This window comes from Cardiocondyla obscurior, linkage group LG10 (assembly GCF_019399895.1).
Source record: "Cardiocondyla obscurior isolate alpha-2009 linkage group LG10, Cobs3.1, whole genome shotgun sequence".
Taxonomy (NCBI): domain Eukaryota; kingdom Metazoa; phylum Arthropoda; class Insecta; order Hymenoptera; family Formicidae; genus Cardiocondyla; species Cardiocondyla obscurior.
The window spans coordinates 7,101,817-7,127,220 of NC_091873.1; the positions used below are offsets into that span (position 1 = coordinate 7,101,817).

The following is a 25,404-nucleotide window of genomic DNA, read 5'->3' on the forward strand; positions in this document are numbered from 1 at the left end:
TAAGTTTAGAAAAATTACTGCAACGATTACGTACTGCTTCTTTCTCAGTGATGGGAAACCGATCAGCACGTAAATCGTGCAGCACTTGATGATATAATAATTCCTTTTCTACAGGATCATCTAAATTCATATATTGATCCAGGAACAAATGTTTCTTGAATAGGAAAAAGTGATGTGCATGCTTGCGTTGTGTCTGTTGACTCTGTTGCGACGCTCTGTACCGTTCCCATTTCGACATAACGTCAGCTATTTTTTCTTCAGGAATTAACGATCGTTCGGTCGGTCCCAGCACTTCATAAATTGCGTAGCCTAATAAAAAAATTAAAAAATGAATTTAATTGATTGTTGCAATGTCTAATATAATTAAGATGTCAGTATTTAATCGAAGTACGTGATATAAATCTGGCGACGAAAAAAACCATCGGAGATAAATCAGAGCAACAATATAAAGATATTTAAAATTACACAGTAAAATAAAAATAATAATCGTTACCCATTGCAGTCTCCTCAAGTCCAATTTTTGTTTTTATGATCTCCATCACGTCTCTAGCGGTCGCAGATGGATGAAACTCGACAGCGTGGTATTGGCCGTCCATGAAATGGAATCTCGCGTAGATCGGGCGTCGATTGATAGTACACATAACTTCCTCGCGACTCGGCGGCCACTGTCGTCTGCGAGTGCCCTGAGTCTTGTAAAGGCACTTTTCTGCGAACCTCGCGTACTTGCCTTCCTCGGTAACGTAATCGCTGGCGCATCGTTTCAAGTGTGCGATCAAATACTTGCGTATTACCTTTTGCGGTGGCAAAATCACGGAACACGCGAGCGAGAGTAATGCCCAATGCCGCAGGTTGACACGATTATTAGGATCCGGGTGGTCGGTAGTCTGCCTAATTAGTTGGAGGTATAACTCGCCGAGTAGATTTTCTTTCCGTATGCAACGTTCCATAACGGTTTGTATGAGATTCACGTGCTCGTCCTCCACTCTACGTACTGTATCACCGTTTTGACCGAGTCCGGCGTACGTCAAAATCAATTGGAAAATATTCAGAGCCGCTTGCTCGTCAGGATCGGGTAGTTTCGATAGGCTCTGAGGTATCTGCTGTCTGCTGAACGCCCAGTAAGCATACGGGAAACCCTTGTAAGTCTCACCGTGATCGGCACTTTCTTGTCTGAGCTTTTCTATACGGTGCTTCGATAATCTTCTAAGTGTATTCCGAAGGAAACCACCGCCGGAATCCTGAGGTTTTCTGAGAATCTCCGAGTCCACTAGAGTTCGTCGACAGTTGACCAAATTGTGATAGAGTCGAATACGATCTTCGTTAGTAATACATTTAAGCTTTTTCGTGGGCACCTCGTTCTCCGTGATCCAACCCGCCAGCGCCGAGCAGTAACTAACGATCAGACTACCTATTTCATTCTTCTGTGGAGTTTCGAAAACGAAACATTTGTGCGAACTGTCGGGATTATGCCGTAACAACGAGAGAGTAATAAACGAGTCGCTCGGGTCCAGCATAATGCTTTCGACGTCTTGATAACGATATTCGGACAATACGAATTTGTCATCTGGTTTAATGAGCATCAGGCCGTCGCAATTGATGCCGAGAATCAATTGATTGCCGTAAGACCAATACCCACGATAAGTTACGTTAAACATTGTCGTACCGTAGAGAGGATATTGCATAACACATGACAGATAGAGAACTTTAGCAGCGAGTTCCTTGCGTCCGGCACCATATTGTCGATGTGCTTGTGCTATAATCGGTACCCATACGTCGTCGCCGCGAGCCCGACTGATTCTGTACGGCAGGAAGCTATCCACTTCGCTGTAATAATCCAGTCTGTCGTTATCTTTAGGATCGCCGAGAGACACTTGTGCTTGTAATCCTGCTAATTGCAATGCCACCTTTTCGGAAACCGGGAAGTCATCACACTAGAAAATAAATTATTATAAAGGTAAAAGCTTGAGCAATTAATTTGTTGCAATAAAACATTGTTCAGCCTTATACCTTTACGACATTGTAAACCGCTTGTGCGTACAACATATTAACTTCCACGGGATCTTGCGAGATCTCTCTTGGATTACGGAATAATCTTCGCTTGAAGACGAAACGATTGTCGCCGCTGCCTAGAGTAGGATTATTGCCGCGTCGCAGCGTCGAGAACGTCGACTGTGCCGTATTCAATTTGCATTGCTTCCTACAATTAAGAATACATTTTATAATAAATCTACAGAAGTAATTACATTAATTACTTACATTTCCCACGCGGCGATTACGTCATATAAATAATCGTGGGCCCTCACATGTTCCTCCCCGTCCGGTCTACTTTGATAAATAGCCCAGCCTTCTAAAGATCGAAGGCCCAACTTTTCACCTAATTTAGCGACAGCGTCAGCAGCCGTATCGGTTGGATGTACATCGATTGCTTTCGTTCTTCCGTCCAAAAAAAAGAATCTACATACTATCGTGCCCAATCTTCTCATAGCAGCGATTTCTACAGTCGAAGGTGGATGTTGCCTGCAAGATACTTTTGTATTTTTGCAGTTATCTATACACCATTGTACATATTGCCTCAATTTTCCTTCGAGAGCAATATTTTTTCTCAGGAAAGAGACAAAATATTTATAAAGTAGTTTGCTCGGTTGGAAGGCAACGATTGCCAGACATAACAATAGCCATACACGTTCTGCCCACTCGGCATTAGGATTGTTTGTCGCTTGACGCATACATTGCACGTAAATCTCATCTCTTAATTCCTCTCGTTCGATTCCATAAGCTATGATACTCTGAATTGTGGTTATCTCCTGATCTAGCTTCATTTCACCACGAATATATTTACACAAATCCTGCAAGAAAAAATAATGTATTTGTACATAAATTTAATAGAATTTAATATTAAATTAAAAAAAATAATTCTAGAAAAAAAATGCCAATAAAAAATAACTCAATAAATAATTTACTCTGCCATAATATGTAATATAAAAAAAAAAATTTTAATGTTATAAATATTTAATTAATACGAACGTACCCTGAATACGGAACACGCAACATTCACATTATCGGGATCGTACATATGAATATGCGAGTTCGGGATGCTGGATCCTTTGTAATACGTGACCATTTCGTACTTCGGAATAAATTCAATGCTCTTGCCGCGTGATTTTCTTGTCAACGTAGCCATTATAGTACCTTCCGGCGAACGTTCGTGGCTATTGAAATAGTTTTGAGCGAACTCTACAATGTCATGATAAGTCGCTTCATTTTCTTGCTCTTTCTTGTCTTCAAGTTCTTGCAGCTTGCGTTCCACGCGACATTTACGTCGCTGTTCACGCTCCACTGGCACTTGCTGCGCCGTTTGCGGTTGCGGTTGCGGTTGATCGTGGCCGTTTTGCTGTGCTTGTGGTATCGCCTGGTGATGATGGTGATGGTGATGATGATGGTGACCGGAACTCCTGGATTCTGGTCTAGACGGCGGACTGCCGGCGATTTCTTTAGTCATTTTACCACCCGGCGGAGGCGGTGGAGGCGATCCGCAAGTCTCGCCGTTCACCATCTGGCTTGGGCTGCCACCGTTGTGGACCTTAGGGCTACCGGGATCGTTTGCTTCTCGCGGTAACACCGACTCGTAGATCGGCTCGCCATTGTCGTCCGATGAATCACCGTTCGCTAAAGCTTGCGCTGGCGGTGGCGGTGGCGGTGGCGGTTCCGTAGGTTCCGGAAGACTCGGTTGACCAAGTTTCCCGCTGCTCAAACTATTCGCACATAGACCTCGTTGCTGTTGCTGCGGCGACTGCACTTCCTGCCCATTAATGGGAGACGTCACCTTCGACTCAGCCTTGGCATTCAGCTCCAACTCTTGCTGAATGACAGTCTCCAATTCTACATCAAGATCCTCTACCAATTCATCCATCTGTTCCCCGATTTCATCGATAATTTGATTGCTCTTAGTTGATTGTACATCGGATAGAAAAGAGAACAGATTGTCAAGGTCCACTGATTGCAAATCCGTAGTAGCCATCTTCGAGTTCATCTGCTCGGCCATTTGAGACAGCGCGTCAATTTCTTCTTGCACTCTTCTGTAAAATTAAAAAAGAAAAATAATTTTTATTGTATTGCAAATTTTTTTTCAGGAATGCAGATAGTGTTACGAGCAAAATTAATTTAGTGTAATTTCATGTAATAATGTCGCGGGCATTTGATGCAATAAATAAAAATAATGCCGCGATAAAATGAACAGAAAAACTTCGACTACATATATTTTTTTTTTTTGTTACAGATCGATGCAGCTGCATCCACTGCTGTCAACGAGTGTCGTTACCGCCGATTTTAATAATTATACGAACCGCAATCGGTTCGTCGATCGTTCCGGGAGTTCCGCAAAGTATTCGGGCGTAGTTTTTTGGCTTTATTCTAAACGCGAGTGTCGGACAGGAACGCGCGAAAGTGATCAATAATTTTCGCGATTATAAAATCACGGTCGGGGTGTTCGCGAGTGACTTGTGCGCGGAAGGATGACTCGACACGTCCCATCTGAGAGGAGGAGCAGACCCGGGAAGGGCATCGTGCATCGGCGGAGCAGCTTTTAGGTAAATATAAATTTTTCTTTTTTAAAAAATTATTATAAAAATAAAGCTTTACCTTTACATTAATTTAAATACTAACATGTCTACATTAATATGTTTCAATTTATGTTACAGTCACCGGCAGAACTCTACAACTCCGCTGAAGCTCATGCAGATTGGTAAGTCGCATGATTTTATTTTCGTAGTTTATAATATGGGTCTATTAAAAAATATCGAGCGCGTAGCACGTGCATGGTTTCTAGTGTATTAAAAAGTTCGTGCCATTTTTCCATTAAACATCACAATTATGAATATGTGATTTTTTTTATGATGTAACACTTAATATCACAATAGTGTTTAATATAAAACCATGCCCGCGTCTATCAGACGAGAAAGCGATAACGCTGCTTTGTAACACACGCGATGATATGTAACATGCAATGGAGTGCATGCCGTCATATTGTACGTCACACGATCTTTTCCGTCGTTAAACTTACCCAGATTCCATCTCGGCAATACCATCGTACTGCGCGCTACAAAAGGAACACAAACGATTAACGCAAACAGTCGATCGATGCGCATTATTAAGCAGTTCCATCGATTAATTAACGCAAGGATTGCCACTAACGTTGCAAGCAATGTTCGTAAAAATTACGTCTAAACGAAAATATCTGTACCTTTGACTCTCTTCCAATGCCTTCTTGTCCTCCATCATTCTTCGTTCCTCTTCTAAGCGTTCTCTCTTTCTCATCTCCTCGTCGACTCGTCGCATTTCTCGCAGAGCCGCAGCTACTTCCCTCGCGAAAACACCTCGCAAGTGACTTTGGATCACTATAGCCGCTCTGCGTTTCCTGATGAACATTATTCGCAGCTTCCAACCGCGATATGCATGCTGCACTTTCAGCGTTGCTTCTCTTATACGTTTGTATTCTGTTAGAACAAGATAACAATTTTTAATTATAAAATAATTATTTAATAGATAAGTATTTTTACTGAATAAATAACTGATAGTAAAACTTAACGAAATTCAAATTAAAAAAATTAGTTTTGAAATTTACAAATCATATAAAAATGTATAAAATAATAGAAGTCGCACCTCGCCGATTAACGTATCCTCGCCAAATCTTCTGTATCATTATAGCGTTGCGCGTAATTATCTGATTCCTGGAGTCTTCCAACGGTTCGTGCACGTAGCTTCGCAGGAACACTTTCGTTCGGCCAATCTGCCATTCAGTTTGCGATATATTTTGTCTACCGATTAGGCATCTAACCGCGTCTTTCTCATTACTCATCCTCGATAACGAGGCTCGACCCTTGTCCAGGCACCGATATCTCGCGATGAAGTCTTGAAACGACATATGAATAGGAAAGCCCTCTTTGCGTATACGTATAATATCGAGCATACCGAGATACTTGAGCTGGTCCATAACGAGTTTCTCGTCGTAATGATTCGCCATTTTCTCCATGTTCGGTTTTATACAACGTGCGTACCATGGCGTAGTCGCTTGCAGCACGTCTACTAAAGCTTGTAACTGATGCCGGAACGAGTCGCAAAGGGTGGGCTTGCCCTTGGAAGTCCCTCGCGACATCGTGGTAGTTGTGCCGCCTGTTGCACGACCGACGGTGCATCCCAATAAGTCTTGATAAACGCTGATCTCCTGCACGAACTCATTTGTGCTTCTGGACATGAAGTCGAAGAACACGTCTTGCTGTACGTCCCGATTCTTATCGACGAAACCTTCGACGGTATACGTTACGCAGCCGGCATAGTGCTTGAGCCCGAATTCCTTTTCCCATTTCCGTCGATCGTCTCCCTTCACGTAGCAAGGGTGATTTTCAAATTCAGCGTGCAAATTTGTCAGGTAAGCTAGATCCGACCCCTTTGGCATATGGCACTGTTCGGTTAGTAACTTAAGAACACATCGCGGGGGCTTTTCGATTAGCTCCAGGCACATGGTGTTGTCCGTGAACGTGATGTGAGAGTATTGGATTTCTTCTTGATGATACTACAACATTAATTTATTTATTTGCAATAAATATTAACAATGCAACACAAAAAATATTAAAATTATTAAGATTAAAAAAATTTAAATAAACTAATTAAATAATTTGAAATAAAAATGTTTTAATTTTAAATTTTAATATTTCTAATAAAAATAGTTATATTAACTAGGCCATTTTTAATTATCTCATTTACGATTTAAAGATAAATATATTAAATTAAGCAATTCGAGCCCTTGAGAACTTATCTGATAGTGAAGCGAACAATTAAAAAGTCCCCTCAGCGCTCGAGTTGCTCGTAAAAAAATTCCGAGCAGCGGAAATAAGCTTACGAGTTCCTGTTCCAACGCAAAGACGTAGTGATTGAAAAACTTGTGCAGCTTCTCGTTCGTGTAGTTGATGCAGAGCTGTTCGAAGCTGTTCAGCGCAAAGTTCTCGAATCCGAAAATATCGAGAACCCCGAGGAACCGCGAAATATCTTGCCCCGGGTTCGTGCAATTATTGATGTGGTTGATGAGCCAAGCAAAGGTGCGAGAGTAGAGTGCCTTTGCCATCGCGTGCCTATTTTCCCGAGCCTCCTGCACCTTCAGCGGGATCTCTGTGATATTACCGCGAACGTTTATTTGCCGTATCAGCACCACCTTGGTAAGATCCTCCACCTGGAGACCCAACAGCGGCGCGATCGTGTCGACTATGTTTCCGTCCTCCTTCGACAACTCGCATCTCTCGCCGTCGACGTCTTCGAAGCTTAAATTCCCGAGCCACAGGATAGCCGACAGAACTCGGAAGATGCCCTCGCACATTTCCGGCGCGATCTACGCAGGAAGATGGATATTAATTATTTGAGAATAATAGGAGTAACATACCGTGCGAAATTCTCTTTCTCGCCGGGAAAATACCTGGAGCACATTAAAGGCAAGCCTGAGAGAGTCGAGCCTTTTAGAATCGGAAATTCCGTCGATCTTCACGCAGCCGGATTGATTGAGATATTTGTAGTGGCTGGCCGGCCTCAGCTTATATTGCTCCGCAAATTCCTTGTCCCTCGTGCCGGCTTCAACCAGCTGGTAGAACACGTGGTAATTGCGCTCCCCGGGGCTCTGAAAGGTGATACGACTCTGCTCCAGCAGGTAATCCTGAATGATGCATCCCTTGATCATCCACTTGTTATCGAAGCACACCTGCATAAACTTGCCGAACCGCGAGCTGTTGTCGTTCCTCACGGTCTTCGCATTCCCTGTTTTAACATGAAATAAATTTCCCTTCGTTAAATCTACCATTTTCTTTCTAAACATTGAATGAAAAATTTAGCAAAGTAATGACTTTTATTTTTTATAGTAAAAGAATTTGTGAATTTCGTTATTGTAAATGTCGAAAGCGGTTCTCTTTAATCCTTATGAATTATGTACGAATTTTTGAGATGCACTTATTGAGAATATTTCAATATGAATGTGCAGAACAAGAGAAAGAGGAACTTTTCCAGATTCATTTACATGCGGAACGCGGACACAGTTGCGACGAAGACAAAGAATTCGGGGGATAAGATACGATTTTAAAGAGGAGTCATTATTTCGCGCGGGTTAATGAACGACGCCAGGCTGATCTATTTTATTCATAAAACCTAGTGACCTACTTTGTTTTTCTTTGTCACTGCATTTAACACCCGAGCTGCCGCCGCATTCATGCACAGAATTCGATTAATGAATTGCGGCTGTTTACTTTTAACCACACGGACTTACTTCGTCGTCTTCGTTTATTTTCGGAACGTAGATTTTTTTAAATGCTTATTATTGTAACACGGTGTCAATTAATCTCAACGGAGGCAAGTTATTTCCGGAGATACCGAATTCACTTTTAACCCGCTTCGTTTCTTCCTGACATTTAACACTTCTATATCGAGTCTCTAACTTAAGCGAGCTCACGTATTTCTGCGAGCTCTCGGCTCGCGAATCTCTTGGCATTGAAAACTATTTTTTTATTAATAGAAATATTGATAATACTCACAATTTCCAATTATATATATATATTTTTAGCATCGCACGTTCGTAACTCAAGTTCAAAATTATAAACGCACTTATTTATAAGTCTAATTAAGGAATAATTACCGAACGCCTCGAGGATGGTGTTGGCTTCCAGGATCTGCTGTTCCACCCACGTGTCGACGTTGCTGGTCACCGAGCACAGGTACTGAAGGATGAACTTGGTGGTCTCGGTCTTGCCAGCACCGCTCTCGCCCGATATGACGCAGGACTGATTGCTGACTGTGTCCTGCAGAGATTTGTACGCCGCTTCCGCCAGGGCGAACACGTGCGGCTCCAAGGCGCCCATTTTCTGGCCATGGTATCGATTCACGTACTCCTGCAAAAGAGAGGAAGACGCCCCTTTACGGGTGAAACGGGTTCCGGTCGTTAACGAGGTGCCGCCGCTCCTTTTCACCGCGACTTCGCGAGAATGGGTGGTCTCAAAAGCCTCGCCTGACTCCGCGACCGGCATTTCAGCCGCGTTTAATTTTTGCCATTTTTACTAATGAATTAGAACTTTTTTTGTTTCAGATGGAAATCCAGAGGAGGACTTCCGTCGAAGGTGCACCAGCCCGTGGCCAGTGCTGAGAGGAGGAGGACCTAGGAAAGGCATCGGCGGAGCAACTCACTGGTGAGGATCAATTTTTTTGATATCGTTACCGTTTTTCAAACTTAATTTTGTGGTAGTTTATTTTTCGTAGTTTGTAATCGGGTATCTTGAACCGATAACACGTTGTCGACCATAGATTACTCAATTATAATAACGCGCACGAATTAAGACACTTTAAAAAACAGTGCACGCAAAGCGTGCGCCTATCAAAAAGGAAGAAAAAAAAAAAAAAAAATTGCGTTGGTTACTTAAAATATTTCTAAATTTTTTTAAATACAATACACGATCGGGATCCCCCTTCGCGAATAACGCCGTGATAATCCGACGCGCGGGGGGTGAGTTTGAAAACGCGGGCACATCGCAGCATCCCCGGTAACCCGATTAATCAGCGACGACACTCGATAAGCGCGAGCATCAACGATGACCGAGTTCCACCGTAGCCCTCTTCGTTTCAGCCTTCTCCCTCAGGAGAATTGCCGCATACAGATCGAGCATACATGCACGAGAGCACCGCGAACCGCCACTCTCTCTGCTTGGGTTGTCGCTCTCGGCTGTTAGTCTCGTAGCCGAAGTAGTGCAACCCAGTTTCGCGTCGGGCCGTCATCTAGCTCGGGGATGTGCCGCGGCGCTTGTTATAAGCGGATAAAATGCACTCGCCTGTAATTGCCGGATGACAACGAGAAGATACGCGGCATTGCGACCGAGCCACTCAATAACGAGAGCACAGTCTCCGAACAAGACTTAGTTACAGCTGTATTTTATATTTAAAAATATTAGATCGAAACCCTGAATTCAAAATTCTCGCTAATTGTTGAGTCACTAAAATCGAGGCTAGAATAAATTGGCACGTAATTAATATTTAATAGAATTAATAATTTATTCGAATAAAATAATATTAAAATTGTGAACCAACATTTCATTCGCGTTGCCTCTATTTTTGTGCGTTAATAACTTCAATTAACAAGTTTACATTCTGAATGTTCGTCCCGCTACAAAATAATTTGAGACGTTCTAATAACTCCGGCAAGTTATTTTTAAAAAAGAAAAGAAAAAAAAAGGGATAAAAAAAAAAAAATGATCCCCAGATACGTTTGTAGAGGACGGGTAGCCTGAGATAAGCCGCGGCGCGGTGGAAAGCCTTAAGAAAACAAGCTGGGATATAAAAATAAGTGTGAAAGGACGCGTTCCAGGCGATGCTCCGGAAGTCTCGGCACTCTTCGTTGCTTCTTTTTCAAAGAAGCCGACTGTGCACCCATATATAATAATCCATATATAACTACTAGCCGCGTTGTGCAACATCGTATCTTTAGCTTCTTCTAAACTTCTCGATGTCCAAATTTTCAAGCGTCATCATTTCCTTTCCGCTAACTCATTAATTAATTAAAAGGCAAATTGATAATAATTCCTTTCTAAGATTTTGCCTGGCGTTTCAAAATATCGCAACAAGTACGCGCGTTATTAGCGATAAAATAATCGCGGCGTCCGTTGTCGCTTCGAAATTAATTCCGATTGTTACGATCGGCGTTATTTTTAATCAATTTAAAGCTCTCGCAGCTTACGCGGGTGTCGTCAACACCGATGTCCCGGCGGTGGTGCAAAGGGATGTCAATTCCTCGTTCCATTTCGTTAGTAGGTCACGTCCATCGATCAGTATCGCTTGCGAGGGAATTGAACGCGTGTCATCGTGCTCCGATAGAAACTTGCGTGATGATTTTTTTTTTTTACCGTTCCCGTCCCGCAAATCGAACAGCTTGCGGGTGTCGAAACCGCGGGCGAAACGGTAACGGGCGATCGATATTAGGTGTCGATTTTCGTTCACCTCCCCCTTCGATAAGGAACATTAAAGAGATATTTGCGGTCTTTTCTTACAAAGAAATGTTTGCTATAGACTTGTGATAGGTGCCTTTCGAGACCCGCGTCTGCGGATGAGCCGGGTCGACCTATTTCTGGCATGTCAGCCTTCTCGATTACCGTAGGTGTTGATTAATCGCCCTGAGGTTCGGGTCGTTCGATCGATGCAGATCGAATTATGTATGCGATTATCGGATATTAAGTAATATCGTTTCACATTTTTATATTTTTTTAATATTTTTTTTAATCAATACTTTCCGTTCGTTTATTTTACGTACGTTGGGAGAATTAGAATGTGACGGATAATTTTCGATCTTCGTGCGAGAAAGAAGCAATGTTCTTTACGTGGAATCTAGCGCGGATTTTTTTTTTCTTTTTTTTTTTTTCTACGGCGTGAATGATTAATCGCGTAATCATATTTCCAATCGTAAAATAATTGACCCGATAAAAGCCTTACACGGGTCTTTTGTACTCGCCAGCCGCTAATATCGGCAAATATTTGAACGACTTGATTGTAGGTTTACTGTGTGGAAGTAGCAATCATTTACCTAGGCAACAATCCGGGTGTATTTGCTTACTTATCGATCAATAAAGCGATATCATATACGTCGCTAATATATCTAAAGCAAACACAAAGGTGCGATGTTAAAAATTGAATTATTCCTAGCTCGAAAGTTGCACAGAAATCGAGCGCGGTGAGCTAATTAGCAAATAAAAGAATTGGATCAGTCGACTAGAAATATTTTATCCCTTCGACACCCTTCATATTAAAAAAGAACAGCTTCATTTCTTTTTTTCTCCTCTTCAATATCGAGAGAGAAAAAAAAAAGTATGAATCCGGACAATCTAATATACGTACACACATGTTCGGGATCTAAAAGTACACGCACGAAATTCGTTTACGATCAGTCTTCGTTCAGAGAAAGGAGCTTTAACGCAGCTAGGTTTCCAAATTTCGAAATGAGAGCCAGGTTCGTTTTCTCAAGAGAATTTATTGCAAATTTCGTTACCGTTAGTACAACATATTTTTGTACAATCGTTCGTAATTACATTCGGCTGATTTGATCGGGGATTCGCACGTGGATCCCGTCGCTCTGGCGAGGATCCAGCGTGGAGATCGCAGAAATGCACAGGCACCGCGGCTCCGAGGCGACCACGCCGAGTCCCGAATCCGATCCGCATGCTTCGGCGCGATCAATAACGCGGGGCGTGCACCGCCACGGCGTGCCACCCTCTTCCTTGTAATCCCGGCAGGAGGTCCTCGGTCGGTAGTACCCCAGCTGACCTTCGCAAATCACGCATGATGCCGTAGCACGCAAATTTCGACGAGTGCACGAGGGTAACGGCACCTTCGGCCACGTGAGTCTACCTCAACAATCAGAGAGTTCTTTTCTTCCATTCCCCTGTTTCACCCTGAATCCGGTTCACGCGCAATTGCCCCTGCACGCGCGTCCTTAATTATTCCACCGTTTCCAAAAAGAAAGGAAAAAAAAAAAAAAAAAACCAGGAAAAGAAAAACTGTCGGAAATAAATTGTTAAAAACTCGCTGATGGAAGTACTCTTTCTTCTCTCGTGATTTACAACTTTCGAGGGTGCTCGAAAACTTTTCTTCACGTCAAGACACGTGGTGGAGTTAAAAAAAAAAAAAATACTTTCGTTCGATAAATATATATTGGGGAGGGAAAGAAAATGCAATGAAATGTATAAAGCTTTTTCGAGAGACGGCTCGTTCCCAAACACGAGACAAAGTAAATTTTATCGCTGCACTCTAACTCCGGCGGTTCTCGCCGTCCAATTCAATTTACGGTCGCATGCATCGCCGGTCGATGCTTTCCGCGTCGTAAACGCATCAGGGATGCGCGGAATAATATTTGAAGATTCCCTTCCAATAACTTGAAGAGAGGTCTGCCTATTCTTGACAAAATCCAAGATTTTGAATTGACCACATTTCCTTTTCTTCTTCTTTTTTTCCTTTTTTAAACCAACTATTTTCGTTTCTCAAATTTCCAATTCGATATTAAATATTTCGGGAACTCGTCCGTGATAATCATAAAGAATCCTTTACTCTCTTCGTGTTCCTCGAGCTCGTAAAGTCTGCCATTTAGTGCCCAGAAATAATTCGTCCCTGATTCGAGACATAACTATCGACGATGAGTCCGCGACGTGCGAGGGAGCGAAGCCTCCGTCGCACCACGTGCGCCCGAAAATAGCTGCACCGATGACGGGAAAAGGGAAATACCGCGCTGCTCGATTATCGCGAGTACGTACTTTTCGTTTCGTCCGATAAATGGTAGCGAAACGAGGGGGAGAATCTCACCCGTTTCATCCCCCGATCAGCGGGGGGGCGTCGTCAAACAGCTCGTCGCGATAAAAAAAAAAGGAAAAAAAAGAATCTCGCGGCGCATTTGCGCGCGGGTGAATCATTTCCGCGCGAGTGAATCAATTCCGCGTGCGCGAACATTCCAATTGAACTAATTGTTAATATTATCGTCCCCGCCGCGCCGCGGAATAAGTCGAGCGTGTTATCGCTCGCGTTTCGTCCCATCAACGTGACCTAGAAAAACCGTCGAGGAGAAGCAGCCGCAGCTCGTTGTTTCGCGAGTTATCTCGTCGCGTAAGTACGCCGCGGCTTCCGTTTCCTGTTTTCAGACCGGAGGACCGACGCGATAAAACCCGCGCGCTTTTGCGGCGCGCTTTGCGGATTTACGAAGCGATTCACGGTGAAACTCGTCCGCCGCGCGGCACGATAATTTCGTACGAGCGAAATGTATGCAAATTGCGTCTGCACATGCGATGAGGAAGTCGGATAGGGTCTCTCGCGCGATGAGAAGGAAACTCGCAACTTAGTTCGCAATCATGGATCTAATGCCTCGACATACGCGAGCGCGTCTTATTTCTCGTACGTTATTTTTTAAGCTGCAGCATCTCGGTGCGAAATAAATTTTCTCCTCGTAAAAAATATCGAACTACGTCGCGTATCGCTGTATCAATACGCGGTTGAATGACCTCAAACGTGATTAGAAGGTTTATCGTCGCGCACCGGCGAAGTAACGAAACGCAAATTTCATCGAGCGTTGCAAGGATTTAACGTAGCGGTGTTAACACTGCATTATCATACATTTGATGCCGCTAAATGGACTCTCAGCTACCTCTCGCTTTCGTAATGCGTGCTGCGAGTGTGTGGCTGCGCGTAAAGAAACTCATCCAACGCGAGATGTCGAGAGATCCGACACAGTTTTTAATATTTTAGCGCGGCGACGGGAAACGCCGGCGATTTATCTCCGCTCGCGAAAGATCGGCTCTCGTAATGCCCCGCGGTTCTTTTTTCATTTTCTTTTTTTTCTTTTTTTCACGCGACTAGATAAGGTAACGCGCATTGTGTCGGATATTTATTATTCCTATCTGGTACTTCCGGTTTTTGTCAGCCGCAGGAAGCGCAACGTATTCCACGCACACGAGCGATCTATCGAGCCCACCCCCATCGATCACGTTGCGCGCCGATAATGCTCATTGTGTCGAATCTGTATACTTCGCTTGAATGATAAAGTACTCTTTCTCATGCTTCAAGCCGGCGAAATAATAAGCCCACCCCAATTCTAATACGTAATACATGTTATGTCATACAAAAAAAAATTCGAACACACACGTAAAAATAATTAAAAGGCCGACAATAATAAGTGCGCTTAAGAAACGTAAATCTTTTTTCTGGGATGCGTATAAATTTAATAATTAGTTACTTACATTCGTGTAGAAGTCGATTTCCTTGTAAGGGTTCACAGCCACCAGTATGGATCCCGTGTACGTCTGTGATTAATTTCTGTTAAGGAATGCAACGGCTCGAAGTGAACTTAACAAATAAAAATTAAAATTATCCCCAAATAAAAATATTCCCGCTGCCGATCTGCCCGTTGAATATTATTAACGTTGCACGGGCAGCTTCAACGGAGAAAGCTGCTGACATTTTTCCACCGTTGACATTTTTCCGCGTTTATAAACTTACGATTGAACCCTTCGCGTCACAATGCGACCCAAGTGCATATAAGTAGGTGATAAACGAAGAGACAGAGGCGCGAATCACTAAGCTAAAAAACCACGGCGACCTTTATCAACGTTCGTTCTAGCAATCGCGCTTGCATTTCAAGTAAACTCCGATTTTAATAACGCGGAAACGATATTCTTTCAATGGATATTTCGGGGCGATCTTAATTTATCTCGCGTCCACGTCGCGACTATCACGTTTTCGAATCTCTAAAACGGACTGGCGTCTCGAAAGACTTGAATTCCGTGGAAAAGGTACGATTTAATTATAACGTCGCTTTCGTTAAAGAAATATTAAGTCTGAATTGATTAAATCGTTAAAATTCAACGACCTACAACTTTAGGAGTTCCGTCGCGCGGTTTTGCAAGTCGTGAGGATATTGTTAAAGAAATCTCTAGAGACAGTAGGATAAAGAGAGAGAGAAGTACAGAGCTGTAAGCCTATCCCTTGCATAATAACTCGAAGATGACATGCTTTCGCCGAGGGAAAGAGCTCGGTAATGACGTCACGCTCGGGAACGATCTATAGGGAGAGTGACTCATGGCTGAATGCCACACCGTTAACGAAAAAAGGGGACAGTGCACCTATAACCGTACCACCCTTCGGCAACATTTGAGCCGAGTTAGGGTGATCCACGCTTGAAAGTTCGAAACTCGTTTCGGCCGGGCAGGGTGATTATTAGACTCCCCGTTCTGCGAGTTAATATTAAAAAAAAAAAAAATATATTAAATTTTGTTTTCGCTCCCCCTTTCATTAATAAAAATATAAATTGCAATATTGCTGTCGCGTCCCGAAACATTAATCGTTTAATTAATTAACTTCCACCGTACTCTAACGCAATATCTATGGATCACGGAATACTCCACATACGTTTTCCGGAGTGCTCCGCGTTCTCGGAATTCCGGTTATTAATATGCTAAAGCGCATGCAGATAATCATCAAAGCTCGGGATATTCTGCAAACTGTGTGGGTCGCCGGGTAGAAAAATTAAAAATATTTCGTCACTCGTAAATAAAAAAAATAATTAAAATAAAATAAAAGTATATAAAAAAAAAAAGTAATTACTTTAACATTCAAATTTGCACGTTGTTTGTATTAAAGTACTTCGACGAGGTATAATACGGGAAAGAGAATGGTACGACGAGCTCGAGTGATAAACTTCCTCAATCGAATCATTCGAATGAAAAGGGCTACGACGGTTCCTTCTTTATCGCGAATGGCCTTTTCAATTTAAGGGCAAAGCGAGCGATTAAGCAATTTAAGCCAATAATAGCGGCGGTGCTAGAGGGTGGAATGTCGCATTTTAATTTAGTCGAGCGTGCAAGATCAGAGAGTGCCTCGAGTGCAGCTTTGTCGATGAACCGGATGTTCGTCCGTTCCTTTGCCCGTGTTTTTCCACGTGCGCTCGGCGATACCCGGCGCAGACAGGGATGCCCGTATGTGTAAAGAGGGTAGTTCGCTCTCATTAACCTCTCTCGTTGGCGGAGCGCCCTTAGCCGACATGAATTGCACTCGTCGCGCGCGGAGGGGGTGAAAACGGAACGGAGAAACGTACGAGATGATCCCGGGTGCCTCTATTACCGGGGGCATGAGAGAAAAGACAAAAAAAAAAAAAGGGAAAAGAGAAAAAAAGAAAAACAAGAGACACGAGAGCGGGAGGGTAAATGTCTAGGGGATCGCGAGAGAGTTCATCGATGCGGAGAAATTAGGCCACTCGCTCTGGAAAGAGTTAAGTTGTCTGGAAACCGGGAAAAGGTGAGCGATAAGAAAAGCGGTTCAATTATCACGCACGATGGATGACTGGGTGATTTCGGTCGTTGGTTTCTTAACCCTTTATCCGAACGACCTGCTTCTACGAAAATGGAAGTCTACTCCTTCATGCTATTTTTAAGAAGTTTCACGATACGACGGTAATTAAGCCGACCCGTTTTATATCGTTTCTGCCTAACGGAAGATTAGCCTAGGCCGCAGTCTAAGTTGTTGCGCGCGTTATTCGCATGTAGGAAGTCCACTAACGAATGGAGGATTGTAGACGACCTAAATCGCATGTTTCAATTCCGGCGACTAATTGAACAAATTGGAGTGAATAATTGTAAATTTGTAAATGACCCTCTGCCACATCGAGTGTCATTAGACTTTGCAATCGTCGAAACCGCGATATTCACGAATCACATTCGCGTTCGTATAAAACGTAGTGATTTAATTATTTGAGAATTTTCGCGTTCGCCATTTGTTCGCATAGGTGTACACGTAACTTCGCGCAAAGATTCCGTATATCTCGCTTCGCGTTTAATTAAATTAAACGCTATCCATTTCGTAAATTAATTCCGAACGTTATCTCTTGATATGTTAACTCCTAATTCAACAACGTTCTAATTAACGCGTGAGATTTTAACGTAACTTGTACTTGCCTACAATTTTTACGTTTCTATTTTATTTGCGAGCTTCTTGATCACGTTAATATAGATATTATTCCAAGTCTTCAACGAGACGATCTTTCTCCGAAGTAATTATTATTTCGATCGGCTAATCACGCCCCGATTTATTTGCGAAGCCACAGATCGTTCGTGGCAGCCGATTAAGATAGGAAAGGGTTGATTGCGGGTCGCTACAATATCGTTGGATTGTTGGGTTCGTTGGCAAGCCCAAGCCGATGAGAGATGAATGGGTCTGACTCTGGGGTGATACCGCCAGCTGACTGAAATCGTCATAGCAACGCGACAATCTAGGACCGACCCTGCCCACCCCTGCAATATTCATACGCGTCCCTTTCGTGCTATCTTCCTCGGCTGATTCATTTTTTTTCTTTCTCTCTCTCTCTCTGTCTCTGTTTCTCTTTCGTTTTTTTTTCTGTTCACCCTAGCTTTAACGCGGATGTTCTTTTCTAAACGAAATCGGTTAATCACTCGTCGCCTATCCATTTTTCTATTCAAAACGCGATCGTGAGAGTTGGGTATAGATATATCATAGAAATGAGAAGGATACGTATATCTGGTCCCTACTGTACCGAACTTGAAGATTCCGATTAATTCCGACCTCGTTGATGTCACTGATGACTGTCATGTCCGGCACGCCGCATTCAGGGCTTGAACCTGAAACGTAAAATGAGACAGTAAGAAAAAAGGATTATATTATGGTCCACATAATAAATTACAACTCGGAATTCTTTACGTTAAACCTCGTTAACAAGTAGTAATTAATAATATTCAAAGCGTAATTAAGAAAATAATACAGTCGAAACTGTTTTAATTATTCGAAGATGCTGATTATTCGGCGCTAATATTGAATTTCATCTCGATTACATTCCTGGGGGAAATTCACACATCAAAGGAAACCGAGCTTGACCACCTGTTGTCCGATAAGTGACAATTACGCTATTTCGAAGGTGGAAAAACTTTTCATTAATTTTTCAACGTCAGGGTTTGTAAAAGTTTTACGTTCCCGATTTATATTTAATTCACATTTAAAGAACTCAATGTCGAAGAATTAAACGTCATAAATTACAAGCCTAATTTGTAAAAAAAAAAAAAAAAAAAAAACCTTGACACAGCTAATCATTACCACGTCTGATTTGTCTTTCACGTGTCCCGAATTAATTTCCGACGACACGTTGCAACGCGAATCTCCTCGAGTACACATACCACGCGGAGAAAAAAATTAATTCGATGCAATTTCGTTTCGGACAGTAGTCCACGCGCCGGCGGCTAAGAATCGAGCTTCGGGATTCGCAGGTGCAGCCAGGATGGCACATGCATTCGCAACTACACACCGCTGGACAGCACCTGCGCTGTCCAGCTGCTGCATCCTGATCCCAAGGTCGTGATTAACGGGAATTCAACCCGCGGTTGATTACCAGCGAATTTCGCGATCGGGAACTCAAAATGCACAAAGTGCAGCTGCTTTTTTTTTTTTTTTTCTTTTCTTTTCTTTTTTTGTCAGGGTCAGGTAACGTTAATCAGACATAGAAAGTTAAAGAGACACGTGATAAGATTGACGATATAGTTTATGATTAATTAATGGCATAGTTCAGCGATGACGTTGCCAAGCTAATCAGTAGCAGCAGTAATTCAGAAATTTAATTTATTATTAAAATTATTAAGTCAACGTACGTCGTTCGAATGGTACATCAATTATCTGTTCAATGGAATCGTTATCAGTTTAATGTAATCGCATTAAATTCCCAATCAAATAATACGAATCGCATAAAGCGAAAAGTATATTTGCGGAACGATACCGACATCAGTTTCCAACTACCGTCTCACGTCGAGTACTACGTCATCGTAGAACTATGCTTCCTGTACGCGAGATATAAATCGTTCTATCGTTATTTATTCCGCCAATTTCGACACCGCTCCGCGGAATCGCGGCCGATCGAATCTCGCTCTTATAAAGAAACATAAATTGCACGCGCGAGATCGGAGACCGAGCCGAGGAAACGTTGCGCGGAACAAAGAGCAGTCACGAACGACTGCGACCGGGAGAGAAAATTAAAATGCACAACTGGCATGGGTGCCCACATGGCGCAACGTACGTAGTTGTACCGTCACACGCGCACGCTGGGCGCGTGTGTGCGTGCGATTATGTAGAAAGGACCATAATTCACACGGACTTGGGGGCTGAAGGGCAGCGCACCTTGGGATCCGCGTCGAGCGCAAGGGAGGGACACGCGTGAAGTTCTGCGTGCCGTTCGTCGTATCACGGAGACGATAAAACTTTTAGTTTAACACCGGGTATATCAGAATTCACTCGGGCGTATCGGCTTCCTCCTCTCGAGAACTTCTCGATAAGTTCCGATGCTGATATTTTCGCAGCCGGCGGCGGTGCGGGGACTCGATCTTGTATTTCTTATATATTGCCCGCAGCTTAATTAGATCTAACTTAAATTTAATCGAGCCTTTTAATTACTAAGTTTTGAATTAAAGCTTCAGTAGTGAATCGGATAATTTAATTACTAGGTCATCGTGACTATCCGCGCTCTTCGACACAGTCGAGGCTTCTCTGAAGTTTATCAGATAATTTATAATCAAGTGAAAGCGAATAACGTTCTGCGCGCGATCAATGTCAATCAACTGCGAAATTCCATCGTTAATTTTTTCTTTTTTTTTTACGACATACATAAAACGCGCGATGATTCATTTTTAAATGCGTAAAGGAATGCCGAGAAAACCTGCTCCTTCGAAATATCACACCGGTGACTCATTGGCCCCCGTGATCTCGAGGATTACGCGGATGTATCTTCAGGGGGAAATTTCTCGCGTCGCCACGATCGGGGTTCCAATTTCCCCGAATTACAAGCGAGAGAGCTATCATCGGCGATCGCAATCAGCGGGAATTCCCGGAGTGTCTCGATCTGATTTCCGCTAATAAAAGTAAACTAAACCGCGTTGCGTCATTAATAAAAACGTTAAGTAATACACTTATCGTTTCTCCGCGCATATTTACCGACGTGACGAGACTGAATAAAAATAGACGACGCCAAGATATTATTTCCGCGAAGTTCAATTTCGCGTAATTACTCCGTAATTTTGCCAGTTACCTAATACGTTTTATAACAATTTAATAATTCAAGCGAGCGCCAGATTCACATATTTTCTGTATCTACGTGGCGGTCTTGACAATAAGGGGAATAAAATCCCGGCATGGCTTATGTTATGCGTCGCCATATCGTGCAATTCACATTGCGGCGCCTTTTCGGAGTGACTGGCTGCTTTGTACTCGCGACGTGAGGCCAGTTTCGTGAGCATGTGTGCGTACCGTAAAGTATATACTATAAGCAACTTTATCAGCACGGCGTTGATATCTTCGATAGACACGTTACGAACGCCGGTCGTGCGTTCGAGCTGACGCAAAAAAAAAAAAAAAAAACCCTTCGCAATCTCCCATCGCCTATCAGAGCTCTCGCACGTCCCTTTTTTGTTTCGCGATACAAAAACACTCGGATACGTATACATTCAATCTGATATAAACCTTAACATAAAATAACTTGCCTAACAAATCGCTGCGGTTTCGATTAGTAATTAATATCGCGATGACTGCCGGCGATTTACAATGCGATAATCAACCGACAGTGTTTCTAAATATCTCGTCTAATCACGCGTTACAATAACGCAACGTAAATCGTGTCAATTGCACCGCGCGTTTCCTCTCTCTCTCTCTCTTTTTTTCCATTCTTTTTTTGTTATCGTAATGGAAATGCGATTATCGTAACGACGCGGTGCGCTACTCCACCACGCTGGTCGTTGCTCTCGTGAACCCGTGAACTACGGTGGGATTTTTCTTTCCCACCGTTTGCGTTCCCTTGACTTCTTCGCTCAAGCGCGTGCACGGGGCGCGTGTGACGCGTTAGATCGCGGAGGGCACGCGAGAAGCGGGATTACGCAAATCGATTGAGCGTCGAACAGGCGAAAGTCGCCGCGAACTTGACATCGCGTTAGCCAGGTTCGCCGCCGGGTTGACAGCATACGTCGTCGTTGTCACGCTGTCACCGCGGTGCCATTCAATGTTCGAGAGCCGCTTGAGCGCATCGGCAAAATTTCTGTCGAAGTTCGTGGCTGACTGTCGATATTTCTTTTTTTTTCTTTTTTATTTTTCCCTTAAGAACAATCTGCAATTTTATAGAATAATATAGTATTCAAAATTAAAACTCTATTACAATTTATTTAAAGCTGAAATAAATGTATAGTTCCTACTGTTCGTCCTGCTGCTTTCAAACTTTTTCTTTCGCGGAAAAAAATTCTTCTTTCCACTTGTGTTACTTGGAAGCTACGATTTTTCCTGAATTCCGTCGGGGAGTAAACCTCGGGTAAACGATCGTGGTGAGCGACGGGCTGAACGGCGAGAAACACCCGCCTGTTCGATCAGTATGCCGAAAGCGAACGAGAGGTAGGAGCAGAGGCTGAAAAGCGGTCGTTGCGAGTGCTCATGACAAACAAAATTGAATCGTTATCAATTTCTTTAATCCTTATAATGCTTTGCCACAGCATAAAATAATGTTTCCCCTATAATTTCTATTACGTACACTGAAAAAGGTAATTATCGTTCACCCTCAGCGACGATCATTTCGTTAACAATGACATTGAACCCTGAAACGGTCTGTAAAATTAAAATAAAATCTCTTCTATAAAAAAAAAAAATAAAATAAAATAAAAAAAGGGAAAAAATAAGATTAATTATTAAAGCAGCGACAATTTAATAACTGTAATTTGATAATAATTATAATATTCATTTTGAAGCCTTCGCGGAATGCAGCATGGTAATTTAATCACCAAGTTTTTTTACGGAAAAGGGAGATACGTTTAATGGCAACGCTTAATAAGAGTATACCGGTGACGAGTTTCATCTGAAATTCTAATTAAGGCTGTAAAATATTCGTCCGGTTATTAATCATTTATTAATGATTATTTTACACGCGTAGAAGAGAGAGAGAGGAATAAAAAGACGTATAGAGCACGACAGTGCATAGAAAATGCGTGCTACGTCGCGGAGTTATATTATTATGATCGAACTGCACCACCCAGTAGTACCCACCCGCCCTGCACCCACCCGCACCCTCGGAGGTCGACGACGTGCGCCTACGAAGAGGCGTCGCGACGGCGACGAGAAATTACGCGCGTTATCGCCTGCGAACACGTACCGGGGCGGGGGCGAGGACGACGGATATCCACGGGAAACCGGATACGCGCCGAAGGGGGGGAAAGAGGGAGGCTGCGACGGGCGGGATGAGAGAGAAAAGAACGCCGATTAGGCACGAAGAAAGCGAAGTAACTCACCCTGCGATGCGAAGTGCTTCGTGACCATGTTGATGCGCGCGTGGCTCCTTTTCGCAGCTCGCCAAAATTCAGAACATCACGTTCTCTCCCTCGGCGGCGCGGCGGTGACCCCTCAGTTGCCGGGGTGGCCCGGGTGGACCGGTGGCGGGAGGAGGGGAGGGAGGGTCCAGCGGCGTATCCCGGCGGGCGGTGCAGGCACGAAGTAACCGCTGCTACCCCCGCGAGGCGAACGGCACCGGAAGAAGGGTATCGGCCAGGGGGGTGGGCTGTCTCTCGCCCCGTCAAGAATCACATGTTCGCGTTTCCCCCGCGAAGCTCACCGCATTCCTGGTGCTCCCCGGAAACTGATCGTGGGTGAAGAATGGTCGAAGGCGCGCGGCGACGTACGACGGGGTGGAAGGAATATCACTTCTCGCCGCACCACCACTGGTCACCGTCAACACAATCCACTAACCATCCGCGGCGCGCGCGTTTGTCCGAGCGACGACGAGCAACCCGCGTATACGATAGTTGCTACCTAACTGACGCGGCCGGCGCCGCGTCTCCGCGATCCCTCGGCCGCCGAGCGCGCTCCCTTTCGTCCTCGGCGTCCTCGGCGCCTCCGTTCCTAGTTTTGCGCCTCCCACTCCGAGTCCGCGCTCCGGTTAGCGCGCCTGGCGCCGGTCCCGTTGCGCTGGAGTTGGCTCCTTTCGCAGCTCTCGTTCGTGTCGCGCCTAATGCCGCCATCTGTACGAATATTCAAACGGAAATGAACTCGACCGGCAAGAGTGAAAATCGCGCAGTGTGCCCACCCGGATAACTAACGTTGTTCCGTTGGCAGTACTAGAAGTTATTCGTTGACTAATTCAATCGGAACTTGGCCGAAGTGGGCAAATATAATATATGAATATTTAATATAACATGCCTCGAATGTTTTAATAAAATTATTATTGGACTGTAGTATTTGTCCATAAAAATTTTACCTCGCGGAGATTTCAATAATTCCGTAATTTTCAGATATTTATATGTATATCTGTACAACCCTTCGTGAAAAAAAAAACTAATTTAATTTAATTTAATAAAAATTTCTAATTTAAAATTAAAATATCACAGAAGTAAAATTAAACTCGAGTTGAATCAAGATTGTTAGTTGAGGCGTATTAATATGCATTGGAAAGTTAAAATACTTTTAAAAAAATTAATTTTTCTACTTTAAAATATTAAAAACATCTATGAAAGATAATTAAAAAATTGTTTGAAGCAAAAATTTTAATTTTAAATGCACTCAACGCATTCAAATTTTTTTTCCAGATACCTATCGTATATTTCTTGGTAAAAGAGAACTTCAGAGAAGGACTCGATTGATAGTCCTTACTTCTTAGAACGTACCGTTGAGGAAGAACGATGTTATATTTATCTTGCACACGTACGAGCCGTCGGAAGAGCATCCGGTGCGCCTGAAATATTCATTTTTCTTTATTTCACCTGAATAGCAAATTCATATATTTAAATTGATAATTAATTTTACCTTTAATGAGCAGCATCTCTTATCTCAAAATAAAATATTCTTTATCATTAATCCGCACGCAGAAATATAAATGAAGTGCTGGATGTTTTGGAAGATCGCAATCTCATATCCTCTTCATCTCGTTTTTATGATAAATGAATCCTTGCTGCAATTACCATCCAACTTCTCAAGCGTCTTCGTTCGACGGGCGTCGTTGAGATCCGCCTGAATCTTTCTTACACGTGCTGATATTGGCATAAAAACGACGCAACATTATGCGGTCAATGGCAGGACCGGGAACACCGACCATCGTTATCACACCGTATTTAGCTTTCCGGAAGTGCCGCTGCGTTTGAACAATCACATCCGTGCGACGCAAATGTGGTTACGTCAATGTGATCGATTAATTATGAATCACTGTTGCGCAGCGTGCCCACGGATAAAATCGCGGTTCTTCAAGGTCTTCATAATTTTATCGATCTCGTTCTTTTACTCTGAAACAACAAAATAGACGTTTTACCAAACCAGCATCCTTGCCAACAAATTCAGAAGTTTGTTTCATTCAAATAAATATATAAATATCGGTATAACAAAATTATTTTTTACGTCATAGAATTTGAAAGCTTGAAACTGATGCCGAACCACTGAACTTACTTGAAAATAATGATGCTGAGTGCGTTTTAAGTACTACCGGGTTACAAAGTAGGTCTTTCAAACGTAACCTAGATTTGAAGCCTTCTCATTCCGCTTCTGACATTTTCGTCACGCTGTCGTGTAACTTTTTGTTTCGTCTCTTTTCTTTTCTTCGTTTTTTCTCCCCCCGTCTACAAGGCAGGTGGATGTTGCGGTTTATCTCGTCGACCTCCCAGGGCTTGGCAACAGCATGATGACGCGGATTCTTGCTGTGACCGCCGTTATGCGCTTGAAAAACCGCAGAGCGATTCGATTCGACGATTTTTGTTGGCGTGGGTGGCGCCCTTCGGAGTTTAACGGTGGCGCTCGTGCTAGCACTGCTAACTTCAAACGGCCGCTGATGACGTCATTGCGTCACGTATGCAAAAACCTCTC

The 25,404-nt window shown here is 43.2% G+C and overlaps 1 protein-coding gene and 1 long non-coding RNA gene across 3 annotated transcripts in view; both read right to left on the reverse strand.

The window, feature by feature from the left end:
• Myo81f (Myosin 81F) overlaps positions 1–23,680 on the reverse strand; it is a 28,084-nt gene extending 4,404 nt beyond the window's left edge. The window contains exons 1-14 of one of the 2 annotated variants that reach the window (XM_070662307.1): positions 22,851–23,680; positions 18,067–18,173; positions 14,784–14,846; positions 8,666–8,918; positions 7,463–7,797; positions 6,896–7,378; positions 5,659–6,568; positions 5,240–5,492; positions 5,060–5,095; positions 3,029–4,076; positions 2,257–2,846; positions 2,008–2,197; positions 494–1,931; positions 35–309 (exon numbers count right to left, since the gene is read on the reverse strand). In XM_070662307.1, the coding sequence (XP_070518408.1) occupies positions 35–309; positions 494–1,931; positions 2,008–2,197; positions 2,257–2,846; positions 3,029–4,076; positions 5,060–5,095; positions 5,240–5,492; positions 5,659–6,568; positions 6,896–7,378; positions 7,463–7,797; positions 8,666–8,918; positions 14,784–14,846; positions 18,067–18,173; positions 22,851–22,878 (6,009 nt within the window). In that variant the 5' untranslated portion in view covers positions 22,879–23,680. The remainder of the gene's footprint in view (positions 1–34; positions 310–493; positions 1,932–2,007; positions 2,198–2,256; positions 2,847–3,028; positions 4,077–5,059; positions 5,096–5,239; positions 5,493–5,658; positions 6,569–6,895; positions 7,379–7,462; positions 7,798–8,665; positions 8,919–14,783; positions 14,847–18,066; positions 18,174–22,850) is intronic. The other variant, XM_070662308.1, reaches the window with a different exon arrangement.
• A 56-nt stretch (positions 23,681–23,736) lies between these two features.
• On the reverse strand, positions 23,737–25,304 carry LOC139105985 (uncharacterized). The gene is made up of 3 exons (XR_011546272.1): positions 24,991–25,304; positions 24,358–24,830; positions 23,737–24,286 (listed from the first exon to the last, which is right to left on the reverse strand). It is a non-coding gene; the product is annotated as an uncharacterized lncRNA (long non-coding RNA).
• Positions 25,305–25,404: the final 100 nt, after the last annotated feature.